The following is a 19,720-nucleotide window of genomic DNA, read 5'->3' on the forward strand; positions in this document are numbered from 1 at the left end:
TTTCCAGCCACCAGTGCTGAAACCCAAGAAGCTGTATTCCTTGCTGCCTAGCCAGAAATCTGAGGAAGCGGGAGACAGGAACCTTCCAGCAGGTTTTCCATATAGGTACAGGAGCTGAGGCTGAGGGATACCTGTAGTTAAAGGAAAACCTGGGCCAAGGAGCAGCAGAAAGAGTTAAAACAGAATCGGTCCCCTGCTGCAATGTAAGGGCATGAACACAGGGCTTTATGCTCTCCTTGCAACCTTGCTTTCTCTGTGGCCAGCTGAGAAGGAGATGGCGAAAGGAGGTCATCCTAGGAAACATGCCATAGAGAGGTAAGATATAATACATTTATTTATAAAACACACACCAGAATCCCACTTACATTAAGTATAGAGACTAGAGGTTCATTCTTATTTCACCAGTTGCATGCTCTCTCCAGGCCTGAGTGCCAGCACGCCTGGTATTAAGGGGGTGGAAGGAGTGGGCTGAAGACCTTAGTGGTCTGAACAAAAGGGCAGGACAAACAAGCCCTGAGCATGCCATGCACTGAGTAGGCTTCCACCTCCAACAGAAGCTCAGAGTGCACAAGCCCTGTTACTACAAGGCTGCTGGGTGCAGTTTTGCCATGCTGCCCTGCTTCAGCAGTCTCCAGGACTACTCCTGTCCCTAGATGTGTCTGCTGTCTTCAGTTAGCACTGAGAGCAGCAGTAATCTCAATGAAGGTCATGGGGAGAATCAATGAGTCCTGTTTCCTGAAGCAATAACTGGTCCTGCATGTGTCAAGCCTGGTCTTCATTTCAGATGCTCCAAAGGGCACTGGACCAGTGTTTTCCCTGAGGAGGAACAGTCAGTAGTATTGGGTGAGCCCACAGTGGAAACCTACCCCCCGAGGAGTTGCCCATGAGCCCAAGCAGCTTTGTTCCCCTGCAGCCTTCTCCCAGTGGACGACTTGCTACCCCTTTTTCCAATCCATCACTCCTGGCTTTCAGGCCACTGTCAGAAGCCTCCTGCAAAGAGACAATGGCAGCCCAGACTCCCCATTCACCCCTGGAGAAAAGGGCCTGTGCATGTGGAGTGATAAATGGTTTGTCCCCAGCTGGAGATGAAGGGTTGGACGCTCCTGATCAGCTGCAGGAGGGCAGCCCTTTGTCTTGCTCTGGAGAGGTGGAGCGGAGGTTGGCCTCTGGCCTTAGGCTTCCTGGCATCTCTCAGTCTGAGGTCTTCCATGGTAATGCTGGCGCACAGGCTTCCTGCATTCCCCCTTCTTGCCACAGCTCAGAGTATCCCTCATGATTGGTGCTTGGTCTCCGTCTGTATCATCTCCAGAGGATACCAGTGCAGGAGTCCTCCTACCTGCCACGACGCCTCTGGTGTTATTTACAGACGTATCTCTCCACCTTCCGCCGACACTTCTTGCACACCACGTAGCAGCACCAGTGATATTTACAGTGACATCTCTCCACCACCTCCTCCATGTAGGTGTTGTAGCCACGGCCACAGCACATAAGGTTGCAACTGTCGCTGCCCACGGAGGTCTTGTTGCACTGCCTGCCAAAGGAGGATGTGCAAGTGGGAGCTGAGGGAGCATGCCCATGGAGGGGTGCTGACCACAGCTATCTGCCCAGGCCTCCTCCCAGGGCTCACCTGCCCATACCAGGAGGCAGTGAGTTGCACAGGTCTGCTTGCAAACTGGGGTTGATGTCAGCTCATGCTGCTGTGACTGTGTTTGAGCAGCTGTGGCTGAGATTGGGCGCACTCGTGTATCATGTTGGGGGCAGGAACTCCCCACGGAGAAGGAAAGGTGGATGGCCAGGACCAGGAACTGCTGTTACTGCTAATTCTGACAGGACTGTAAGCCACAGGCCTGAGGCAGCCCTGGCTCAACCTGCAGGTTTCCCCATCCCTCTAAAAACTCCCTGCTGCCTGGCAGTCACTCCAGAAGGAAGACATTTGGGAAGCACCACAGACTCCAAGGGCTGCTGAACCATTCTGGTTACTGGCAGACAGCACTCAAAGGTGCGCAGGGAGAGGAGGCATTTCCCTTTCTGACCTCGCAGTGGATATATCCTGTCCTGGAGAGTGAGCTGACAGACTTTCAGTGGGGGCTCTTCCTTTGCCTTTACACCTGCATAACTCTGTAAGATGATATCTGCCTTCCTACCCTCCTTGGGGCTTTGAGATGCAAAGAGTTCACAGCAGTCTCCCTGCCGTCCCCATCTAATAGGGGACTGCCCATCCACACCAGCTTCCCAGAGCATGATGATGATACAGACACTAATGAAATTAAAGGCTGAGTTATTTACAGCAGTTTCTTACCTATCCTGTGTCCCCAGAGACCCCAGCTGGAGATTTGGTGTGCAATAGTCAGGAGAGTTGATGAGATAAACCAGATCCATCTCTTCCATTGGCCTGACCTCCATTTCCTTGGGTATCAGCTGCTTCCTGGGCCCTATGAGCCGATGGGTCACCTTGATGGCTGCCAGGTACTTGGACTTGAGGTCAGAGGCTATTTCATCGAGCTTTGCCAGTCCCTTCCAACAGGTCTTCACTGAGCAGGAGCCTGAAACACCATGGCATTTACACTTGGTATCCAGGGAGTCACTCAGCACCTGCAGAGGGCAGGAAAACAGACTAATGTGCTTGTGCTTTCTCTTGGTACCCACCCTACAGATTGATTTGCAAGAGCATCCATGGGAGGTTTCAAAAGCTCAGCTGCTTACTGCCACCTTTAAATGAATATAATGAGGCGATCAAGGACTAAGCCCTGCTTCATTCCATGTACGATAAAAACCTAACCCTTGGGGAACTCCCAAGCAGAGGCACTGGTGGCTTCCCTGGCCAACATGGGTGCAGGACAGCCATGGAACGGGTGTGCATGACAGTGTGAAACCCTGCAGTTCCCTGTGGGGCTGGGGAGCCCAGCTGTAGTGGAGCAGAATGGGCCTCTGCTTCCCATGAGCAAATGGGCAAATGTGCTGGTTGTGGAGAGGGTGCAGGGATGGTTGGGGGGGTGGGTAGCAGTGGGGGGTGCCTCTGCAAACACATGTAACTCTTTTTAACCAATTAGTTGCCTCCTGACTTTAAGGACAGCATCCCAACAGCCTGGCTGGAGTCTACTGCCTTACATTAGGCCCCTCTGCCCCCCAGTGCTTTGTAAGGTGCCTGAGCTGCAACAGTGGGGTGGACACGGTACCCACCTGCCGACCCACTGCACTGTTATGCAGATTCATGGCCTTGAGCGCTTGTGTCCCCAGCTTGCTGGATTTTAAGGGGCTGTCAGCAAAAGCAGCGCCGAGCTGGAGGCCATAGCTCAGGTTGTCCCCACAGCCACCCCATCTGAAGTCAGGCCCAGGGACCTCTGAGGGGCCGGAGCCACAGGAGCAGAGAGGGAGCTCTCCCGAGGCACAGGCCCGGGCGATGGAGTGTGCGATGGTGGCGGCGGCCAGCGCGTAGACAAAGGCAGATTCCCGGGTTCCTGGGAAGAAGAGGGGGAGATGTGCTTCCTCCCTGCCCAGCCAGAGCTCCTCGCAAGGCAAATGAGGCTGGGTTTTTTCTTGCAACAGGATATACCCAAGTCCCAGTGTTTTTAATCTATGATATGCATTATATTACATATTATATTGGATTATATCCCTTGCTCTTCCCCCCCCCTTTTTTTTAAGCCTTCAGCAGCTTTCAGTTTGAAATCGAAGTTACTGCCTGTCAGATGATTTAAGTTGCACAAGATTAGCACCAGTGTATGGCAGTAAGTTTTCCCCAGAACATGTATCTAAGGCAAAACTGACATCTATCAGCTGAACAGCAGTGCTGCTTGCCTGGGGCAGAAATTGGAATGCCAACACACCAGATGAAGGGTCCTTTACCTCTCAGCAGGTCAGGCCCAAAGCTGGGTGCTTGCTGGATGGAGGAGCAGTTCCACCTCATGTCTGCAAAGGTCTTCTGGCAGCTGCTCTTGGTGTGGCGGGCGGCCCGGACGATGCTGGGCATGACCTCCAGGTTCCTGCGGCACATCTGGAGCTGGTCGGGCACCAGCCCGGAGAGCAGCCGGCAGTGGTGGCTTTCATTCCAGGCCACCCCGCTGGCGCTCTCCGTCAGCCCGCTGTGGGGAGAGGATGGGTGTCAGCGGGGTGGGGGGAACCATGGGGCACCCAGCCGGAGAAGGAGAGCCCCAAAGGGGAGGGGGGCATCCCCTCGGGGGCTACTACTCACAGCCACTGGATGGCCGCGGAGAGCCCCAGCTGGCAGAGCAGCGCGGCGGCGGCGGTGGCGGTGGCGGTGGCGGGGCGGCCCATAGCCGGGACCAGCGCTGGGGCCGGGGCTGGGGCCGCCGCCTCCTTTTATAGCCGCGGGCAGCGCGGTCCTGCCCCCCGGAGAGGGGAACAAAGGCGGTTTCGGTGCCATTCACGGCGGGCTGGGGCCGGGGAGTGGTGGTGGTGGGGGTCAGTTGTTATTAGCAGCGCCTGGGAAGTGATGCGGAGGTGATGGGGAGCTAGAGCTAAGCACTACCAAGTGCTCAGGTGCTGCATACCCCTCCGTGCTCCCCCATTCCCCCCTCCCCCCGGCTTGGGCTAGAGATGCTGCACACAACAGGCCCCCATATTCTCACCTTTAGCATCTTCAGGAGAGCCACTGGGTCACAAAGCAAATACACGTGTCTGCTCAGCATGTAACAGCTCATCTATGTAACAGAGTGGCAGGAATCACACAGGGAGAACCTTAGTAAGGGACAGAAGGGATTGGTACAGGCTGATTGTAATTTCTGATTATTTTCTCTGCAAGAAGCTTTAAAAAATACATTTCCTTGACCCACAAAGAGTGAAAGTCTCAGCTGCCTGCCTCCTCCATCTCTGGAGCCCAAGAACAGCCAGGATTCTGCAATAACCAAAACTCCAATGTACACATGTCAGTCAAGGGTGTGGACACTTCTCACCAGTCTGGAGCAGACCCAGCCAAAGGCTGTGCTGGGACTGAATGTGGGGAAATCCTGCCCCTAGACACCAACTTCACAGCTTCAGCCCCTTTTCATGCACAAAAACCATCTTGCTGAGCCATGCGCAGTCAGGGCATCTGCAGCTGCTGGGGTTTCATAACTGCAGAGAAAGAGGGTGAGCAGAAAGAGACATGTGGAAGGGCTCTCAGCACCCAGCACACCAGCACATTTCAGAGTAATTGTGTTAAAGGAACCTCTGCTGCTGCAGGAAGGTGCTGGGCTGCAGGGCCAGGGCTCCCTCCACCACAGTCCAGTCTACATCCCTGCCGCTCAAACTTGAGAAACAGCTCTAAACACAACACACCCATTAGAAAACATCTGGTATGAGCAGGATCTAACTCAGCATGGGGCTGTCTTTAGCTTGTCAGCACTTCCCACCCCTCTATAGCTGGCATTGGGCTTTCTGTTGCCTCCAGCACCCCAAAGTGCATGGGGGCAGGAGGGACAGCTAAAGAAAGGACTTGGCTTTGGTTCTGTCACTGGGCTTTGCAGGTCAGGACGAAGTGCTGATGTTTACTGCTAATTCCAGGTTCCTGAAAGCAGCATAACCAACTTCCACAGCAGTTTGCCTCTCCAGGGCAAGAAAATGAGTTAAAGTCCACTGGCTGTCTCACAGACAGCCCAAAAGGGGAGCTTGCCTGGTGCAAACTGATGCGTGCACGTCCATGATCCAGCACTGGGCATGGGTATCAGCTGCAGAAATGCCCGTTCCATTGCAGGGGCCATCTTACAGTTGGCAGAGGTGATGCAGCCAGGAAACTGGTGTCTGCTTGGACAGGAGCTGGCCTGGTGTAGCATTCCCATGGCTTGCACATGCTTGTCACAAGGTGTATTTTCCTGAAACTTTCCATTCCGTAAGAAGAAAACCAAAAGTACAACCTTGCTGCTGCGAAGCCTTTCAGGAACCAGGTAGGCTGATGCTTTCCCGCAGTGGTAGGTGATATTTGAGAGACAAATCCAGCTGACACTATCTTCTTTTGGAAGCAGTCATAGGTTGAAGACCTCTGCTTAGGGCTTTCACTTTCTCCCTCACTGTGCGACTTCCCCTCTCACTAGAAGGTGCTTTCCCTTTACAGGACATAACTGGGTGGTTTGTTAGCATCCATCCCCTCATGACCTCATTTTGACTTGCTATCATGTGCACTAAAAGTAGGACACACAGTTTGAATGGGTGACCTTCCTAAACCACTCTCTTGGGATGAAAAGGCCGAGGTGCATTGTGCTGGAGCAATGGCCCATGAGGAAGGGTCCTGTTAGGAAAGTGCTGAGGTCACTCCCAAATCCCAAGCAGAGTTACAAGGGGCTTAATTAAAGGACAGGGAGAAAAGAAAGAGATATGTCCCTGGAATTGGCTGGCTCTGATCCCTTTAACCTCCCTCTCCATAATGCCTGTGGACTGATACCAGAGGGTCTAAAGTTATGGCAAGCTGAGGAATGATTTTTCATCAGGAGTAAGAAAGACGCAGGATAAAAGCAAATTTGCTGACCTGTGAGGATGAAGGCACGATCCCAGAGTGCAAGATGGATCTTGAGCTTGTTTGGACGTTCTAGCAGGGGAGCGCAGCTACCGCATACCCATGACTGATGAACAGTACTGCCTGTATTGGGGAAGGTCGTCCTCTTTGACCGAGCACGCAGCTTTGGGAGGGATGCACGTGGAGCAGTGAGGGAGGAAGGGGACACCCGCCTAGCCAGCCAGATCACCCGAATCAACCCTGGCGATCAATGGGGTGACAGATGTCGCAGCCAGATCGCCCTCACATCCCCTTGACTGCACATTCTTTATCTTGTCTTAAGCATCCTCCTGTTTCCAAATTCACAGTCCTCAGAAATTATCTTGATGCTCTTTCTTTGGTTACACCTGATGTTCTTTCTCCAGTTCTTCCCAATTTGTCCCGTTCACGTCTTCCAAGGTTTGTGGCTGATAAGAGTCCAAATGTCCAGGTTCTCATCCAGGTCTACTGGTGCAGCTTCTTGTGCAGCATTCCCTACACTGGCCTGCTTATCAGGGCACACAGCTGGGATGTCTCTGAAGAGGGCATGTGGAGGCCAGCAACCACCATCCATGGATGTCTGTTTCAGAGTGCTCTGAGCAGGAGCCTGGCTCTGGACACCTCACGGGCTGCATTGCCACCGGTGGAATATCGGCACTGTTTGCTGCAACTCCCTGGTTTAGGGCAAGAGGGGCCTTTTTCCACTGCAACCAGTACTTACAAAATTATCCCTGAGTATTTCAGGGTTGGAAATGCTCTCCTTGTGGCAGAAAGCAGAGTCCCTGCTGCAGAGCTCAAGGGGTAATGCAAGTCTATATTCCCTGAACACCAAATCCTGTGTTTTGGTTTGTCTCCACAATGAGGACTGATTAAAATAACAACAGTCTGCCTATTTTTAGGGGGCAAGGTAGCAATGAACATGCCCTATCCTGTAGCACATGCTGCTCCAAACCCCTGCAGACCAAGCGTCGGGTACAGCAGTCCTCCAGCCCCTCTGGAACACAAGGGCAGGTCCTGCCCTACTCCTGCCTTCTCCAGACCCAATTATTGCCCTGTGGAGGAAGATGTAAGGGCAAGTCAGACGCTAGCTAGTGCAGTTTGTTATCCCCAGCTGTGGGACGTGGAACTCACAGCCTGCGGGAGGTGGAGCACAGGCAGACTCCATCCATCCATCCATCCATCCATCCATCCATCCATCCATCCGTCCATCCATCCATCCACAGGGCATCCATCCTGGGGAGCCACTAGAGCATCTTTCACTCTCTAGACTTCCTTACAGTCCCAAACACAATTCAAGCACCCTCTTTCCAGAATGCAATTTCCTTTTATGTCACCAGTAGGTGATGCCCATGAAGCAACTCTCAGAGAACTGCACCTGGCCTCAAAATACCTGTGATAAAATCCACAAATCAGCCTGAGACACGAGTGCGTGCGAAGGGTTGGAGCTGCATCGTGCCATATGAAAAGAGCCAGGCAGAACTGACAGGGAAGGGTCTCACCACTTCCCAGCTCACATACCCTAAATGTTCTGCTGCAAAGACCCACTGCACACACCAGTCCTGAGCTCTGAGGCAGCCTCAGTGCATGCTCCAAGGGCCAGAACCAACCAGCACTGTAGAACAGGAGGCAGTTTGCTCAGTTTTCTGAAAGCCCAACTCAGCTGCTCCCTCCTCAGCCCAAAGTCTCCTCCAGCCATTCCTGCTGCTCAAGCAAGCTGATGGTTGTTTTGCTCCAGTGGTACCTGAGGCTTGGTACTGCTGTCCTGTGTAAGACCAAACTCTCTCTGGCTCCAGTCCAAGGTGGCATGCGGCAGAGATGAACCTGATCTCTGAATCTGGTCTGCTTCTACCCAGGACACTGCAATGAGAGAAAGTCCCTGTTAAGTCCCTGGATTTTGCCTATACACATCACAGGACCCCAAAGATGGAGGTAGAAAAGCCTGAGAAAGCAGCACCAGCTGCTGGGGCCTAATGTTGGTGCTGTGTGGGACAAGGTGACAGCACCCTGGGGCCCTGCTGTATGACTGATGGCTCATTGCTGCAAGACTCCATTGGTAAAGCTAAGGTCCTTTGCCATATGAGGTGAGAAACTGAAGTCAGACTGGTCTCACCACAGTGGTACAGTTCAGCTTTCACCTTTCTTGGGTCAGTTCAGCCCTGCTGGTACTCACTGAGTGCTGGAAGTCCCTGGTATTTGTTCGAAATCTCACCTTCCCAATCTTGACTGTTGCAGATCCTTCTCTTACCTTGACATGAAAACAGATACGGTGCCCACACTTCTCCTCTCACTAAGCCCAAGTGCTCCTTTCACTCTAACCCCAAGGGTTTTGCTGTTATGAAATCATATTCTCTGTAAGTTCCTTTTTCACCCTTGGGGAATGGGGAAATGCTTCAGGCCCTGAGGGGGACATTGCGGGGAAATCTGAACAGCTTCTGGGGGATTAGGGCTTTTCTGACCAGGAAAACCGGATTTTGTCAGTGTTGGGAGGTGCCTGGGTGCTTTCTTGGGCATCATGTGCTCAGCAGGCAGAGGGAGGGCAGTGGCTCACAAAGCAAAGGTAATCATGGGTGCTGGGCATGTCTAAACACACATTCCTTCTTCAGACTCCAGCAGGAGGGACACAGGAACTCCCAGTCCCTTGCAGATAGTCATTTTGCCCTGGAACCCTCTGCATGCACCCTGCTAGGAAGGGCTGCTTTGCTGGGTGTCCCACTGCCACATGTCTGCTGAGGGATGAGGAGGGCTCAGTGGGAATGCAGGAGATGCGAATCCTTCCGGGGGGATTTCTAACGTTATCTCATCAGCTGCATGAAGCAGCCCCACACGGCCCAAGAAGTGACCGTCAGCACAACTAAACCCTACAACAGAGGATTTCAGACAAGAGGGTCAGCAGGCCCCTAATCTCTCCTGGGAGATGCTAAAAGGTGGGCAAAGTGCAGACCCACTCGTGTGCAGGCTGAGGGGAGGAAGGTCTAGGGTTGCTGTATAGGCAAAGATGCTTTCCAGCGGGGTGGCCCCAGCAGATACTGGTTCCTGGGGCTGTTCGTCCCCAGGACAGGACTTTGCATTACGATGTGGAGCACCCTCCCTCCCCGCCGGCTGTACGTGCTGTGGCATTCACAGCATCAGCACCTGCTTTGGTTGGTGCTGGCTAAGCATCGGGAGATGGACATCAGGGATGTTTGACACCTAGACAGGACATGGAGCAGTGTCCTACCACTGCCCAAGCTGTTCAAAAGCGGGTCTGAGTAGGCTTAGAGCCTCCAAACCAAAACGGACCTGTCCCCTGCACAAGGGGCTGACCCCTTCTCTGCTCTGTGGTGTCAGGGTAGAAAGGTGAGGGGATATTGCCACCTTCTGGCCAGTGGTTTTGCTGTTAAGGGCCACCATATTCCATCCTGGTCCCTGAAGAACCTGCTTTCACCATGCTCCTGCTGGTGTCGGTGCTGGTAAGTCTCACGTTGCAGCAGGCACTTTTTTCCCCTATTAAGCACTCCTCCAGGTGTGGATGGCATCTTACTCTGGGACCTGGAGGATACCAGCTGGGTTGCCATAGCCAGTACATAGTGGGGTTGAAAGGCAGCTGGAAATGCAAGAGTATCTGGGTTCTGAGGGGGTTTGGGAGAATCATAGAATAGTTCGGGTTGGAAAGGACATTAAGATCATCCAGTTCCAACCCCCCTGCCATGGGCAGGGACACCTCACACTAAACCATTTCACCCAAGGCCTCGTCCAACCTGGCCTTGAACCCTGCCAGGGATGGAGCATTCACAACCTCCCTGGGCAACCCATTCCAGTGCCTCACCAAGCTGTGAGTAACAGGAAAAGCTGTTGGAGAGCAGGAATGTGGAGACAAAGCACACAAGGACAGTCTGGAGGCAATTTCATAGCTTTACAGGTGCTGAAGCCGTGATCAGTGCTGTGGCAAAGGGGCTCAGGACCATCCCCTTCCTTTGGAATGTGAGGTAATTGTGGGAGCTGGGCAAGGGCACAAGAAGCCAGGGCCAGTGTAGGGAACAGTGTCCAGTGACTTCTGACACCCTCAAGCTGCCTCCTATGAAAGGTGATTTTTACCAATCCTCCTTCACAGAAAAGTTTTGCAATGACTGAGTAGTAGGAAAAAAAAAAAAAAAGGCTTCCTTTTAAAGCCAAAGTAATGCTTCATTTGCTGTCAGTTCCTCTTCTTAGCTCAATCCTTGAAACAACTGTAGGGTAAGTGCTAAAAATACCCCTTCCCTTTCCCTCTGTTGGGGAGGGAGGAGGGCAGGAGGGGATTCCCAGCCTAGGTAAAGGCTTCCCTTCCCCAGCCTGCCCAAGCCACCATGGGGAGAAAGTGCAGCCGTGCTGATGGAGCTTCATCTGCGGGTGCTGAGCAGAGGGAAAAGCAAGGGGAGGAGGCGAGGAGCAGGGAGGAACGCTGGAAAACTTCACCCCCAGACTGTCTGAGTGGTGCTGGCTGCCCTGGGGACACAGCCAAGAGGGGAAAGCTCAAGGGGGAGCTCACAGCAGGGCAAGGAGACCTACTGCCTCTGCACATAGAGCTTGCTCCGATGACTAAGCTGATTATTGAAGGAACATCAAATAGTTGTCCTGGGTGGCCGAAGTTTCATATCCCTCATTACGGGGTCTTGGACAGGGGCCAAAGAAACCCCCCATAAATGGTTTGCTACCCCCATAAGCACACAGGGATCCTTCCGCACGTACCATCCCAGCTTGCAACAGCTTGTAGCTTCCTTTTGTATAAGGTCCTTCCAGGGGTTCCCCTGCCATCAGAGTGCCCTGTGTCCCCTCAAGCCCCTGGTGACCTCAGTGCTCCCCCACCCCACGCTCACCTACCTCATGAGGAGCCACATCCTTTTGCCTGGGAAGCCGAGACGGCGCCGGGTCGCGGTGACGCAGGTGGTGGTGGCACGCTGTCATGTGGCACCAACGTCTCTCCGAGGAGGCAGGGTGTGCTCCCTGGGCAGCTCCCACCATGTCCCAGAGGTTGTGGATGAGATTCCTGCTGCAGGCAGGTGCCTGGGAGCATCCCATCCCCTCCGGAGGTGGGGGATGCTGGTGTGGGTCACCCCTGGTACCTTTGCCCTGCAGCAAAGGGTTGCTTTCCTTAGTGAAACCATCCTCTTTCCTCTTTCTGATGTAGTGGTGGAGTCAGTGACCTCACCACGGGATGGATACTGAGAAGCAGCCTGGGGGTGGTGGGGACCTGCAAGCACTTGCTCCTGTCAGCTGATCTTCTCCAGAACTACTTACACATGATGCTGCCTTCGAGCTTCACTACAGCCATCCAGTGCCCCACAGCTGGGACCAGGGACCATGGGTCTGCTTGGGGGTTTGAGCTGTAAAGAGACAGATGGTGATGCTTCATGTGCTGCTGGCAGCCCTGACAGTGTCCAACGGCAGGCAGCACACCCTGTCTCCAGTGTCCCCAGGCAGCAGGGCTGGGAGACCCAGCTGCAGAACATGTGTTCACATCTGCACCCCTACCCCCCATCAGCCTGGGACAGCCCAGGCAAGCGGTGCTGCAGAAGGCAATACAGGACTTTGTACAGCACGGGAGATGCTGGGAGCTGCCTTCCCCATCTGGCCCCTGCCAGTCTCCTTTGGCTGAAGGCCTGTGGTGCTGGAGGGCTGGTGGCAGGTCCCAGCCTGGCCAGAGCCCCACCAGAGAGGAAGAAAGTGTCATGAATAACATGCCTGACCTCACTAACTGGGCTAGCAATAGTTGCCAGGGGAGTTTTGTTGAGTCACGTAGCAGAGGCTGTGACAGTGAGTGATAATGGATAGCAGCGGTGGCTCAGCCCTACAAATAGGAAGGATGTAGGGGGTATGTCCCAGAGGTGACACATTGGGACAAGCCACTGCCATCAGCCTCCTGTCCCATCTCAAAGCTGCAGAGCAACTGCTGCCTTAGCCAGGAGCACGTAAAAGGCACCCTGCTGTGGGGAGCCAAGCTGTGGTTAAAAGGACAGTGGTTTATGAGATCAGCCACATTTGGGAACATGTATTGCAGCCATATCAGCAAAAAACAAATGAAACACTACTTTGAGGAGCTGTTCTGCTGTGTCTGTGCATGGAATTGGACTTACCTGAGCTCTTTGGTTGGTGAAACCGAGGGCAGGCGCTGCTGGGCAGAAGGAGGGAAACAGCATTCTCTGCTACAGTGGTTTCATGCCCTGCAACAACACAAGCACATTATCTTGCATTATCTTTTAAGAGAGTTGGGTGGTTTTAGGCTATCCTGTGCTCCTTCTAAACACAGAGGGTGAGAAGTGCTCTCCTTGCTTGAGGAGCGATACCTACCAACTAGGAACCCGGAAATCCTTCAACTCCTGAAGCAGATGAAGCTCCAGCTCTCATCTCCATGGAAAGAAAGGGGAAAAGGAAAAAGAGTGCCCTTGAACTGAAGCTAGTTGCAGACAAGGTAATTTCCACATGAGTTAGCAGAACAGCTGGTTGGAAATTTTTGATAAAATCTGTTTTTTTTCTGTGAAAATGCAGATCCAAATGAAATGTGGAGGCTTTCCACTGGAAAGAATGAGTTTGGCTGGATTTCTCAACTAGTCTTCACTAGAAAATTTGTAAACGGTCACAATATTTTAACCACCACTGATGGTTTTTTTTCAGACCAGAATTTATAGCCCTACTGCCTTACAGCTGTACATGACAATGCATCATTTTTGGCATCATCTCTTCATTTGTTTGAACTTCAATATTCTACAGATCTTTTGCCCCCATTTTAGATCAAGAAAAAGCTCAAGCTGCCAAGACATCCCCAGGATAAGGAAACCATTTCCTGTAAACCATGGGAAGCTCAGCCTGAGGAGCAGTGCTGAACACAAGACATACCCCCTGTACCACCAGCCAGGTCTCCCTTGACCACATGGGTAACTTGTGATGGTTTCTGGTGATGCAAATGCAGGGGCAGGGTCTAGGCCAGCCTGGTCACATCCCGTTGTCCGTCTGCCAGCACAAGCCATGGGTGCTCACCCTGTGCCCTGCTCCTGGCCAAGCTGGAAGCATGCCGCTGGGAGAAGGGGACATTGCCCTTGGAGCTGACATAGATTCACTTCTTGCAGTACTTGCGAGATCACGAACTGGAATCGTGTTTTTCTTTGAGTTGGGAAAGCACATGGACATCAATAAAGATAACAACCCAACATGCCATTTCCTTGGCTCAGTTCCTGTACCTTCGCAACCCTTCTTTGGCCTTGGGGGTTGTCCAGGTTTTCTTGTCAAAAGGAGCTTACCTCCCCTTCCCTTGCACTCTAGCAGCCTCCCTGTCCCTTAGCAAGGCCAGCGTCAATCTTCCACCTCTTTCCATAAACTTAATGTATCTCTGGGAGCCTTCCCTGCAGGGTAAAACCAGTACCAGGATACTTTCTCCTATTTTTAGTATGTGCTTTAGCAGATGCTCTAAAACCTGGAGAAAACTTTAGGCACCAGCAGCCCGCTGTTCCTTCATGGGTCAACCATCAGCTGCTGCTGGTCTGCAGGGACGCAGCACAGCCTTGTGTCAACAGCACTGGATAAACACGGCTCTGGAGTGATTGGGAAGCCCAGGGCAGTGCCTAGCACAGAACTGAGCACCCAGCATGTCCCCGAACACCCATCTCTGTGTGACTGCAAGGCTCCAAGTCTCCGTAAGCCTTAATGCAAGGAGGATGCTGGTGGAAGCTGGTGAAGCAGCAGCACAAAGGGCAGGACACCCTATGATGACATGCATGGAAAGTACAGCCTGGCAGGGGGTTTAAATGAGGAACAGACCACACAAAATGTACCAGAAACACCCACCGAAGGCAACCAGCATTTTGGGCTCTGGCCAGGCAGCCCCAGAGAGTGTCCCTGTAATGTCCCCAAGCGCCTGGGCTGGGGAAGGGGGCTGGCACAGATTTAGGGACTGGCCGAAGCTGCGCTGAACTCACTTGGTGGCCACGCAGGAAAGCCTGCCCAATTTAGAGGTCCCTTCAGGGTGGTGACATGCAGTACCAGGCTCCCCTGGGATGCTCCGGGCACTTGCCATGATGAGGCACTAGATCAAAGGGAAACTGAGGTAGTGATAGAAATATGGTGCCATCAAAAGCACTGGGAGTCCATTGGGAGCTGAATACCCATCAAAGGCCAGGAAGCTGCAGCCCCAGCAGCAATATGGGCAGCATAAGTTTTACAGCAAAAATGCCCTTTGCTTCATAGTAAAACCATGATAAGCTTGAAAGAAAAAAAAAAAGAAGTAATTGGGATTTTAAGTGACTTTCAAGCCCTTTTGCACTCTCAGCCTCTCACCTGAGAGGTATATGGAGAAGTAGGTGGCCTTGGCCAGCTGGGGACTTTCAAGGTGGAACAAAAGAGATGTGAAACATAAAAGCTTCCACTGCAGCCTTACTTTTATCCCTCCACAGAGGTGGCCCCAGCCACTGAGGTGCTGCTGTCATGGGGGGTGCAGCACCACTCCGCTCTGGGATGCTGCACATTCACACCTGGGACACACAGCCAGCCACTGTGTGTGGACCGGGAACATCACCATGACAACAGTCATCCCACATCACTGGTACAGCTCACTTAGCACCTTCTCCTGCCACCCTCCCTAGCTGGGGTCCTAGCCACCCCCTCCTCCCCACCATTAAATACTATCAATATGTGGATGAGATGCTTAGAGGGTGCCAGATGCACCAAGGACCATGGCTCTGCCAGCGCTTACCGCTGTGATTGGGACTGAGCTGCCACTGCTGGCTCGGGAGTCCAGTCACTGAGGATGGGCACATCCTGCACCCCCCTTGAAGAGCCAGTGCCCCAGCATCAACCCCAGGACTGGTTTTCTCTCCTCACTACCTCAATGGGTGAGGACAGGGCAGATTTCCTTCTGGCACCCACAGCAGTGCCTGGGGTAATATTAAGCCCTGCCAATGCCACAGCACTGTTCAAGTGACAGCCAAAGGCACAAGAGAGATGTGTAGGATCCTGCAGAAACCCCCTTCACACACTGGCATGTGGACCCACCACTACACCATTCCCTACCACTGCCCATTCTTCACAGCTGGGCTGGGGAATGCTTTTGGGAGCAGGAGCAAGTATTTAGCCAAGCTATTTAAACCTACTTAAAAGCCAAATAGTGACTGCTGGGAGAGCTGTAAAAGACTCAGGTGGCACCAATGGGGACAATTCGGTTTCCACAAGCAGAGTGTGCTGGGTTCGGAGCGGGCAGATGAAACCAACCAGCTCAGGCTCTGGTTTCTTGTCATGGATGATGACAGTGTAGGATGTCAGGGCAGAAAACTCACCCACAATTGCTTGTAGTGTGTTTTATTTCCTGCAGGGAACAGAGCAGGTGGGGGTACCTTCCTTCCCAAGGAGAGGTGGCCCAGAAACTACCTCTGCTCAGCACCAATCACACTCCCTTTATTTGGTTTACAAAACCGGGGAGGGAACGAGACCTAAAATACAATAATGTTATTACTATTATCAATAACAATTAGAGTTCTGACCCACTGCAACGGTTCCTGCTCCTCAGGGCTGGGCTACACTTTGGTGACACTGTCTGCTGGCTTTGCCTCGCCTGGCTCCTCTCGTTTGGGATGCTGGGGGCAGACCCCCATGCTGTTGCTCTGGAGTCCTACAAACCCTGGTGACTTCTGCCCTTTCTTCATAAGGCAGCAAGCCCCGCAGCTGAGAAAGAAAAGGCTCATCAGGACCACGAGCAGAGCCAGCGAGCCCATGTCCTTGGGGTGTGGACAAAGCCACCGAGGGCTGCTGGCTATCTTGGCTGAGAAGTTCCTGCTCTCATCCTGGTAGGTGCAGAGGGCTTCATCCTGGTCCAGCACACCCACCCCAGCAGCCCACAGTGTGTCCAGCCAGGCCAGTGAGCAGCAGCTGAAGGGGTTTCCAGCGATGGACATGTCCTTCAGGCTGCGGGACCAGCTCATGAGCGCCGGCTTTTCCAACATCAGCAGCCGGTTATTGCGAACGTCCAGGCTTTCCAGCGGGGAGCAGAAAAGACCTGCGGGCAAAAGGCTCAGGTTGTTGCCTGAGAGATCCAAGACTTTGAGCTTGCCCAGGCAGGGGAGCTCTGCTTTGCCGTTGTCCATCTGGTTGTCCCTGAGAGAGAGTTTCTGCAGGGAGAGCTCCAACCCTGCCAGGGCCTCCTTAGGCATGAACAAGTCCTTGTTCCCCGACAGGTCTAGGGAGAGTAGTGAGGTCTGGTTGAAGGCATAGGGCTGCAGCCTGGTGATGTTGTTCCTATAAAGACTCAGATGCTTCAAGCGAGGCAGGTTGTAGAAGGGGGTGCAGGTGCCTCCTGCATTCCCCCCCTGGCTCTCACAAGGCTGGAGGCTGTTGAAGCCCAGGTTGATTGTTTCTAGCTGAGGCAGAGAACCAAAGAACCAGGGTGGCAGCATGCGGAAGGCATTGCCATGGAGGTCCAGCGAGCGCACAGACAGGGCAACGTGCTCCAGTGGTGCTGGTGAGTGGTCACTGGGATCCATGCTGCTGGTGAGTAACTCTCCGGCCACATCCTGGAGACAGTTCATAGCCAGGCTTAGGTGATGCAGAGAGCCTAGGCTGTGGAAGAAGGTAAATGGGAAGAGCTGCAGCTGGTTATAGCTGAGATCCAAGTCAGCCACATGGGTCAGAGCAGACACAGTGTGCAAGGTCCTGTTAAACCTCGCCATCTCCTTGTAGTGCAGTACAAACTCCCCCGGGTGGCGTGAGCCTGGGATCAGGGAAGCAATAAGGTTGTTGGAGAGGTTTAAGTGTGTGAGATAATGGACTTTGGGGAGCTCTGGAAAGTAGAGCAGTCTGTTATGGCTCAAGTCGAGCACTTGAAGCAGGTAGGGCTCCGCTGCCTCCTCCGAGGCGAACAGCTCCAGGGCGTTGTGGCTGAGATTTAAAACTCGCAGCTGCGTGAGGCTGAAGCCAGAGATACAGTAGAGGGAATTCAAAGCCAAGTTCACCACCTCCAGCTCTTCCAGAGCCTCAAAGACTCCCTCCTCTATTTCCATGATGTAGTTATTGCTGAGGTGGAGCTCACGCAGCCGTGGCGTGCTCCAGAAGATCCCCGCCTGCAGCCTGGTCATCTTGTTCCTGGAGAGGTCCAGCACCCTCAGCCTGGTGAGGTTGCGGATGTACCAGCCTGCCATGTGGCTGTCCAGGTTGTTTGCCGACAGGTCCAGAACCTCCATATTCCTGAGCAGACGAAAGGCTCGTCCATTGGCGAGGTAATTGCGGTCGAGGTGGTTTGATCCCAGGAGCAGAGAGCGCAGCTGGGGCAGCTGAGCCAGGGCTGTGGCTGACACGGCTTCCAGCTGGTTGAAGCCCAGGTCCAGGTACTCGAGCTGCTCAAACCCCGGCATGGAGCTGCCTGACAGGTTTTGGATGAAGTTGTTGGAGAGCTCAAGGTACTTCACCCCTTGGCCAAGCTCCTTTGGAAGCTTGTGCAAGCCAACTCCTTTGCAAGACACCTTTGTGGGGCTCTAGAGAGAGACAGGAGAAGCCGTCAGTGTGAGAGGGTCTGCAAACCACAGCCCCAGCCAAGCCAGCTGCTGGTCAAGATGGGCATAAGCAACACAGACATGAGCACAGCTCCCTTTCCCAAGCCTAGGATGGGAAGGGAACAGACCCCTAAAGCTGCTGCTTAGAGACAAGAAGCTTGTCCCCAGGCTAAGGCGTGTTTTCACTGCTGAATTGTTCCTGAGTGCAAGAAGGAGCATCAGCCTCGGCCCTGCAGGCTGTCCTCTCATGCATCCCAGCAAGCGAGATGGGCAGAATCATAGCATAAACACACAAGATGCATCAGGTTGGTGGGGCAAACCCAGCCTCTGGAGGGCACTGGGGTAGCCCAGGGACTAGTCCAGAGCATCCCTGCCCTGTCTGGGCAGAGGAGGAACTGACACCCCCATGGCAGGGACTGCTGGAAGGTGCCACCGGCATGGGAGGGACATGGGAACAGCTGGGGGCCAGGAACCAGCTCAGAGACAGGAGAGCAGAGAAGAACTCAAAGATAGGAAGGTTTGAGATGGAGGCTGGAGGGAGGTGAGAGCCATAGGGAGGAGATGCACCCTGCACTGCACAGAGGGATGCTTCCAGCCCTGCTTGGATCCCGCAGTGCTGCTGGGGCCATCCCAGCCCAGGGGCTCCTTGGAAAGCTGCCTTACCTGCTGGCACAGTGCGGGTCTGAGCCTCACCTCCCCGCTAGACTGGGCTCTGAGAACGAATGGGAGCAACCAGAGCAGCAAGCATCCTCTTTCAGCCAGCCGGTGCTCAAACAAGAGCATGTTGGGCTGCGGGCACTGCCAGCCCTGTCCCACTCCTCCAGTGCTCTCTGGCGGGCTGGGCAGGAGCCAGGCTCTGTATAAATAGGTTTCAGGATGGGACGGGGGAAGGAGATAATGCATGTGGGTGTTTGTAGCTACGGAAGTGGGAAAAGAAAGACATAAGATTGCAGAGGGGGAAAAACAGTGCAGAAAGCCACAAGGAAGGGAAAGAGAAACATCAGGAGAGGAGGAGGCAGGGCTGCTCTGGTGCTCAGGTTGTCGGCTGGTCCAGCCACCGATATCAAATGCCAGGAGGCAGAGGTGGTACTTGGGACAGCTGAGAGCATTTGGGGGAGTTCTGCTGCATGGACCTGGTTCTTCCTCCAGCTTCCTCTGCCCTATGCCAGGGCAAGCTGTGCTTTGTACCCGCTATCCCAGGGCAGCTGGTGAGACCTTCCCAACCATCCCAAGCTGGGAACCAAGCTCCAGGCTGCAGCCACCGGGGATCACCATGGGAATCCCAGCACCTTGGGCTGCAGGTGAGCTCATTGCAGGGAGGCAGAGCAGGTTCCTCTCCCTGCGCTGCCGAGGGGACTCTCCTGCAGCATCCTGGGGTTTACCACCTGTCCCCAGCAGGATGTATAACCCTGGCACCCCCCTTCCTCCTCCTCTTCCTCCCCAGGAGTCCGCTCTGCTGCAAGAGCCGGGCTCCTCACTGCCACACGCCCACGTTCCTCTGGTCATAGAGGATGGCTGCTGGGTCATCTCTCCCAGGCCAGGAACCAGATGGGGACTTTCTCCGCGGCAGCTTCAGGTGGTGTCTGGGCTCCCAGAGGGATTGCACAGGGATTTTTCTGTGGTGACATCTCCATGTCCCTGTGCCACCTGGTGCTGACATGCTCCCTGGGGACATGCTCTGCACACGGTTCATGCAGGATTTTGGCTCACTGTGGCCAATTTCCTTCCCATCCGAATGAGCATCCCCAGGTTGCTGTATGGTTGCCCAAGG

The 19,720-nt window shown here is 53.8% G+C and overlaps 2 protein-coding genes across 3 annotated transcripts; both read right to left on the reverse strand.

The window, feature by feature from the left end:
• Positions 1-316: 316 nt before the first annotated feature.
• On the reverse strand, positions 317-11,792 carry LOC133216883 (protein Wnt-11b-like). Of its 2 annotated transcripts, XM_061361958.1 has the most exons (8): positions 11,303-11,792; positions 8,208-8,323; positions 4,590-4,661; positions 4,193-4,443; positions 3,847-4,082; positions 3,181-3,458; positions 2,300-2,592; positions 317-1,531 (listed from the first exon to the last, which is right to left on the reverse strand). In XM_061361958.1, the coding sequence occupies exons 4-8, from the start codon at positions 4,273-4,275 to the stop codon at positions 1,357-1,359; spliced, it is 1,065 nt and encodes a 354-aa protein (XP_061217942.1). In that variant the 5' UTR covers positions 4,276-4,443; positions 4,590-4,661; positions 8,208-8,323; positions 11,303-11,792; the 3' UTR covers positions 317-1,356. The 2 variants fall into 2 exon arrangements, with proteins under 2 accessions (XP_061217942.1, XP_061217943.1); XM_061361959.1 differs by lacking the exons at positions 8,208-8,323; positions 11,303-11,792 and having other exon boundaries at positions 4,590-5,910.
• A 3,302-nt stretch (positions 11,793-15,094) lies between these two features.
• Positions 15,095-19,473, reverse strand: LOC133216884 (transforming growth factor beta activator LRRC32-like). Its single transcript, XM_061361960.1, has 2 exons — positions 18,613-19,473; positions 15,095-17,931 (listed from the first exon to the last, which is right to left on the reverse strand). The coding sequence occupies exons 1-2, from the start codon at positions 18,850-18,852 to the stop codon at positions 15,982-15,984; spliced, it is 2,190 nt and encodes a 729-aa protein (XP_061217944.1). The 5' UTR covers positions 18,853-19,473; the 3' UTR covers positions 15,095-15,981.
• Positions 19,474-19,720: the final 247 nt, after the last annotated feature.

Source organism: Neopsephotus bourkii, unplaced genomic scaffold (assembly GCF_033783945.1).
Source record: "Neopsephotus bourkii isolate Nb327-2 ecotype Australia unplaced genomic scaffold, CSIRO-AGI_Nbou_v1 NB_1067, whole genome shotgun sequence".
Taxonomy (NCBI): Eukaryota; Metazoa; Chordata; class Aves; order Psittaciformes; family Psittacidae; genus Neopsephotus; species Neopsephotus bourkii.

Bases quoted from the DNA above. Each gene is read 5' to 3' on its own strand.
- LOC133216883 (XM_061361958.1), bottom strand. From the start codon at position 4,275: ATGGGCCGCCCCGCCACCGCCACCGCCACCGCCGCCGCCGCGCTGCTC. The intron at 4,083-4,192 runs GTGAGTAGTAGC...CTCTCCCCACAG, and splicing joins TCCGCGGCCATCCAGTGGCT to CGGGCTGACGGAGAGCGCCA. The intron at 3,459-3,846 runs GTAAAGGACCCT...TCTTCTTCCCAG, and splicing joins TGGGCCTGACCTGCTGAGAG to GAACCCGGGAATCTGCCTTT.
- LOC133216884 (XM_061361960.1), bottom strand. From the start codon at position 18,852: ATGCATTATCTCCTTCCCCCGTCCCATCCTGAAACCTATTTATACAGA. The intron at 17,932-18,612 runs GTAAGGCAGCTT...GTCTCTCTCTAG, and splicing joins GACCCGCACTGTGCCAGCAG to AGCCCCACAAAGGTGTCTTG.